This window comes from Miscanthus floridulus, chromosome 10 (assembly GCF_019320115.1).
Source record: "Miscanthus floridulus cultivar M001 chromosome 10, ASM1932011v1, whole genome shotgun sequence".
Classification (NCBI taxonomy): domain Eukaryota; kingdom Viridiplantae; phylum Streptophyta; class Magnoliopsida; order Poales; family Poaceae; genus Miscanthus; species Miscanthus floridulus.
In genome coordinates this window covers 8313721-8319907 of record NC_089589.1, presented here as the reverse complement: position 1 = coordinate 8319907, position 6187 = coordinate 8313721, and the positions used below count along the sequence as shown (strand labels likewise).

Below are 6187 nucleotides of genomic sequence, written 5' to 3'. Positions count from 1 at the left end.
TATTAATTTGAACATCTATTGGTTTGATAAAATACTTATGTTAACTTATCTAAGCAGGGTACTTTACGTGATCACAAATATAAATTCATTTATGATTGCTGTGGGTCAATTCCTTGTTCACCTTTAATCATCAATACTTAACTTTTTATACATAGATTAAAAAACAAAATTTTGCTCTTAGATTTATCGTGTAATATTTTTTTTATTAAGCCTCTGGAATCTCATGTCAATGGATCGCTATCGACGGAGCAACTCCACCAGGGCATGCATATGGTTCTGCAGTTTTGCAGCACAACTTTAAACAAGGGCTATACGTATCATGCATGATCATCCAAACTGAGAACTATATCTAGATATGATGGCTTACAGGGCATATTGTTATGCCGATAGAAGTTTTTCACTAACATTTTGAATTTTTTGCTTTGCAGTGGCAGAAAGAGGCAAAAGCTACAGGCCTAGGACTCTGGGCATCAAAGAAGCCCCATCAGAAGCCATGGGATTAGAGAAAAAACAAGTGAAATGCAAGACACAGTGCCATTCAGGTTTACTGATGGAGCTTTCTAGCTCTCAGGGATCTCACAGCCACGTAGTTTGGTACTGAGGCTCTTAAGCAGCTTGCTGCAAATGAATGTGTGTAAGTAACCAAAATCCAAAATGTACAGTTGGATGTTGGTAGGTTCTCTCTTCTGCAGTGATAATGTACAGATGACTTGTAGTCCGCAAGAACCAAGTAGTGAATTTGTAACAAGAATAATGAACTAATCCATGCCATTACAACCAACCCAATAGAAACCAAATGTCTGAAATACCAGCATCTGAAAGCAACACACATTGTAGAAACTTGACATGTGAAATGGCATCAGTTTTGGGGTAAAAGAACATAAACAGGCAATATAGTTAAAAAAAAAATCACAGTTCAATGGGTGACAACACCGTTGAGAAATAAAGTGTATTTATTATAAACTATTTATGACGCCTAAGCCCTTTATTCACAATCTGACACAAACAGAGAGGGAAAGCATAAAATTAAGCAGTATTTTGGCCATTTTAATTTCTGAAGTAGATTACAAATGAAATACAAGAGCAGAAATCAGAAAACTATCAATTCCTTTCAGTGAAATGAATGGAAAGGGAACTACATACCAATCTGCCATGCATTGTGCTAGTAACTATGCTCCAGTCCCAGCTCTAGATGACTATAGTATTACATCAGATGAAAATGCAGATGCTCCAACTCTACACACTGTCAATATTGCAAAAAGAAGCCATCTGTATACTACCAATAGTCATTGCAAGAGCAATAGCCATCTCTAAAGCAATGAAATCGATTGTTATCTCGAACAATGATTTCGCGACAGGTTATCCTCGATATGAGCTTGATGGCAGAGTGGCAGTCACTGCATACTCGGAGGTTTTTGGTGACCCTAATGGTCTCACCTGGTTCAGTAGTCAGGAGGCCGAATGCAATGGCAATCTTCTCACTGTGATGCACTAGCGTGTGTTCCTTCTCCTCGTTTTCAATGTCAAACATCACCACCTCGGTAGTCGGTTTATAACCCATGGCCTTCATTTCCATGCCTAATTCATCGAGCTTTGCATAAATTTTGTCTGAGAGGGGATGTGATCTGTCTCCAACATGGAACTCGTGGACCTTACCATCAAGTTCAACCCAGCTAGATGCAGGGACTTTCTCAACCCCCTTTGCCTTCATTTCCAACCTGAGCTTTGCGGCATCTTCCCATCTTCCACTGTTAGAGTATATGTTAGAAAGCATGACATAATTTCCAGAATTCCATGGCTCCAATTGGATGAGCTGCTTCAACACATGTTCAGCAAGGTCAGCATTCCGGTGGATCTTGCACCCACCAAGGAGTGCTCCCCATACAACAGCATTCGCCTGCATTGGCATGTCTTGAATTAACTGATGAGCCTCCTCTAGCAACCCCGCACGACTGAGCAGGTCAACCATAATACCATAATGCTCAATCCTAGGTCTTATGCCGTACAACTGAGTCATGTTACGAAAATAGTGCTGCCCATCTTTTACAAGGCCGGTATGTGTACAGCTGCAGAGCAATCCGATGAATGTATTATCATTCAGTGTCATACCTGACTTCTTCATCCGGCCAACAAGCGCAAAGGCAATCTTCTCATGGCCAGTCATGCCGAGCCCCAAGATCATTGCATTCCAGACAATGATGTCTCTCTTCCTCATCTCCTGGAACACCATCCACGCCTCACCTGTGCTCCCGCACTTGGCATACATATCAATCAGTGCAGTAGCAAGGACTGGGTTGCCAAGAACTTCATCCCACTGCAGCATCCCAACTACCCGCCGCCCCAAATCCAGTGCACCTAACCTTGTGCACGCTGAGAGCGCCCCAGCCACTGTATAACAATCTGGCCTCATTCCCTCCACCTGCATTGCGAAGAACAGTTCCAGAGCCTCCCGTGGATGCCCGTTGGAGGCGTATCCCCCAACCATTGCACCCCAAGCCACCACATCCTTGTTCTTCATGCTGTCAAACACTTCCCTCGCCTTCTCCATTTCCCCGCACTTGACATACAAGTCCAACGCCGCAGTTGCCACGAACACGTTCCCAGCGATTCCCTCCTTCTCCGCCGCCCTCCACACATCCTCCCCAGTCACCAAATCAGCGACACGAGCGCACGCGGTCAGGACCCGCACAGCCGTGAAGCTGTCAGGGCGCATGCCACTCGCGAACGCGGTCCTCGCAACTCCGACGGCCTCCTGCGCGCGCCCCGCGTCCATGTACGCGGTGATGAGCGCGGTCCAGGAGACCGTGCTGGGAATGGGGCAGTTCGTCGAACGCCTTCTGGGCGTCGTGCAAGCGGCCGCATCTCGCGTAGAGGTTGAGGAGGGAGGTGAGGACGTGCGGGTTGGAGTGGGAGGGGAGCTTGAGGGAGCGGGCGTGGAGCTGTGCCCCCGCGGTGAGCGGGTCCGGGAGCCGGGAGGCGGACTTGATCGCGAAGGGGAAGGTGAGGTGGGAGGGGCTGGGGAGGAGGGAGTGGAGGCGGAGGGCGTGGAGGTGCAGGCCGGAGGAGGAGAGGGCGCGCAGGAGGAGCGGGGGGAGGTCTGTGAGGAGGAGGAGGTCCAGGCGCAGGAGGCGGCCGTGGATGTGCTTGACGGTGAGCGGTGGCAGGTGGCTGCTGGGGCTGACGCCTGTGAGCAGGTGGCGGCGGATGGCCTCGGCGTCGGCGGCGCCCGACATACAGAGTACTTTACGTTAGGGTTTATTATTATTATAGCACTACTATTTGCTGCTTGATCTGAAGCTACTAGTTGTACACGTTGCTGCTTGATCTGATTTGGTGTGCATTCTTAACTGTAACGAAAGGGATTACTAGCTTGGTGTGCATTCTTTGTGGAGTATTGACCCCCTGTCAAAGTTGGCAGCAGGTTGGTGCTGAAGCTTCATCATCCTGGTCTTGTTGCTGGTGCTTGAAACCGTCACAAGATTTCAGCAGAGAATAGCACTGGAAAGTCAAGAGCTCAAGATGGGCAGGCAAAGTGCAAGGCTGCAGAGTTTCAGTTGGTGCACTCTGATTCTGGTCAGATTGAGTTGAGATAACATCATTTCCAAGGTGTCGCTCCCTGCCTGCTTGTCAGTTCAGCCATCCTGTGCCTTGACTAGTTGAAACCTTAATAAGCATCATGAACTTCCGGCACCTTGAAACCTTAAGCATCATGCGTCCTCGTCGCCTCGTCTCCTCCTTTGACGGCCTCGTCTCCTCCTTTGACGAAGGATACAACCAAACAGAGATACTGCACCAGATCCCGTACGGCGTACGTGCGAGTGGCAAGCCACTTCATTCATCAAGCGCTATAAACTAGCAGAGATCTCCAGTATCTTTTCTCTATCCCAAAACAAAACAAACAGATGCAAGCCACTTCATTTCAGCATTCACAAAATAAATGTGCCAGCCAACAAAAGCACAAGCACTCCAAGGCATACCATCACACAAAATTTCACCAATTTCTCATCACCCAAAATCATCTCTTGCATACTATTAATCTCTTTCCTTCATCTTCTACATGTTAATATTCTATACTACAGCATCCTGGTTGCATTCCACAGAAATATAATGTACTTCCCAGGCATGTTCACCTCAGCAAACAAAGGAGGAATTGGGATTCAGTCTCCTCATTTCTAGTATATAACATTAAGATTTGGATCTGCTCGAAGTCGGTATAGCAAACCGGCAATCGTTTCTTGATCACAAACGACACAAAAGTTGACCAACTCACTTTCACCATGACAGATGCCCCATTATGCTGTAATTGTTGATTATCATATCCATGCTGCTTTGCTTTGAAAGGAGGCACAACGTTCAGCTTCATTGGCGATGGCATCATCAACAAACTTGAACTTCAAATGCATCAAAGCATGTAGCTTCACGGCAACAACAAACCTTGTTAATGCACATGGCCGACCAACAACGCCATCAAAGAGCTGGATTTCTTTCTCTACTACTAGTCCACTTACTGATGAAGTAAGGACCAGATGGAAGCCATTTTCATAAACCTGTGCTATGTCCACTTCTATTGTTGCCTCCACTGGCGAAGTGAAACATAGCTAATGTTATGTCAACCGCACCACCAACACCATCGATACGACTCAAGAACGGTTTGAATGATGGTGTGGTTAATTCATCGAAATCTGTTATTCCATCGATTAACTGTGTGTCATCTAATTCTTGTTCTCCTTTCTTAATCTTCATATCAAACTCTATTAGTACACCAGAGGACATATCAATACCTCGCTTAGGACCAATCATCTCTATAGGAGAACCCTATCAGATCAAAATAAACATTTTAGTAAAGGCTTCATCATGAAAAAAAATGAATATTTCTAGAACTTTAGTAGAATAGATCAAGCAAACTTTGTGCATTTATTCATGAGTTCATAACCGATAATTAAGATATATGCTTTACCTGCTCCAATGTGATGGGATCAGCCCTGCTTCGATTAAATACATAGTTGCGTAACGGGTCCCGAGTGTCTCGTACAGCTATATATCCATAAATCTGCACTGGACCGCTATCCATTGAAAGTTTACCCAATTCTATGGAAAATATTTGCATCATTGCTCGCGGGATATGTTGGCAACAAGTTTCCTGATTCGGATAGCAATTGCTTGGGTTGGAAAGGGTTGCTGCCTCCAATTGGGCTTCACATGACATACAGGAAAAGAAGCTATTATGATGATACAATTTCGAGAGCAGATAGATTGCATAAGTTAATGCAATGAAAAAAAAACTTGTTTGTAAATTATATCCAGAGTTAAGAGAAAAAAACATTCACATGTAAAAGACTTACTAAATTCATGAATCAGTGAATCACAACTTTACTCAAGTGAAGTGAACTAAGACAAACATTAATTTGCCCACAGTGTTGTTGTATTTCAGCCGAGGTGCACATTTTGTAAAGAAATTGATATTATTCGCTTACTCTCATCGGTGTCGGCGATGCGGTAGGTCTTATGCCAGCCGCCGGTGACGCTGTAGACGGCGCCGTCGCGGTGGGTGCTGTCGGGCAGCATCAGTGGCACGGTTGATGCCGTCGGCTGGACGGCCGTCGCCGTAGCGCGCGATGGCCTCCCTGGTGGCTCTGGCAGCTTCCTCAAAGAACTGGATCCACTCTTCCTTCAGGGATGTCGAAGCGGCCGCCCCCCGGGATCATGATGTACTCGTAAGGGTGGTCCGGCGGCGGCGGGCTAGACTCACGGTGCTGCCGCCGCCGCCCATCCCTCTTCTTCTTCCCTTCGCCTGCTACTACTCCGGTTCCTCCGCCACTGCTCGGCATGTCGCCGGGGCTAGTATTTTCTCTCCTTTCCCGTCCGACCGACCCGCTCCCCTACGGCAATCCCTAGTCTGGAGGCGGCGACGGCGAGGGGATGGATCGTGGATGCTCTGTTCCTCTTCTGCGGACCACCGGTTGGCATATATGAGCGATGTCGGCTGGGTCGATCAGGTCCCGTTACTCCCGTCCCAGGTCCGAATCGAGTTCGAATATAGGCCTGCAGTGCAGATGCATTGAGGCTCTTCCGCAGCTTGGTTTGCTCGGATGAGTTCACCTATCAGCAGCTGCTTTGTCGGCCTTCCAAGCTCCAACAAGACCACGATGGAAAGAGCCATGACCAACGTTATCGAGGCAATGCAGAC

General features: G+C 47.0%; 1 protein-coding gene and 1 pseudogene across 1 annotated transcript; both read right to left on the bottom strand.

Annotated features, from left to right (window-relative positions):
• Positions 1 to 1047: 1047 nt before the first annotated feature.
• Positions 1048 to 3594, bottom strand: LOC136487601 (putative pentatricopeptide repeat-containing protein At3g08820; annotated as a pseudogene).
• Positions 3595 to 4539: 945 nt separating this feature from the next.
• On the bottom strand, positions 4540 to 5565 carry LOC136487946 (uncharacterized). The gene is made up of 3 exons (XM_066485031.1): positions 5475 to 5565; positions 4958 to 5193; positions 4540 to 4815 (listed from the first exon to the last, which is right to left on the bottom strand). The coding sequence occupies exons 1-3, from the start codon at positions 5563 to 5565 to the stop codon at positions 4540 to 4542; spliced, it is 603 nt and encodes a 200-aa protein (XP_066341128.1).
• Between the last annotated feature and the right edge of the window lie 622 nt (positions 5566 to 6187).

What these genes read in the sequence shown, in the direction of transcription:
- LOC136487946 (XM_066485031.1), bottom strand. Translation starts at nt 5,565, where the DNA reads ATGCTGCCCGACAGCACCCACCGCGACGGCGCCGTCTACAGCGTCACC. An exon ending in CATCGCCGACACCGATGAGA is followed by an intron (nt 5,194 to 5,474) that starts GTAAGCGAATAA and finishes TGTCATGTGAAG; the next exon opens with CCCAATTGGAGGCAGCAACC. An exon ending in ATCCCATCACATTGGAGCAG is followed by an intron (nt 4,816 to 4,957) that starts GTAAAGCATATA and finishes TTGATCTGATAG; the next exon opens with GGTTCTCCTATAGAGATGAT.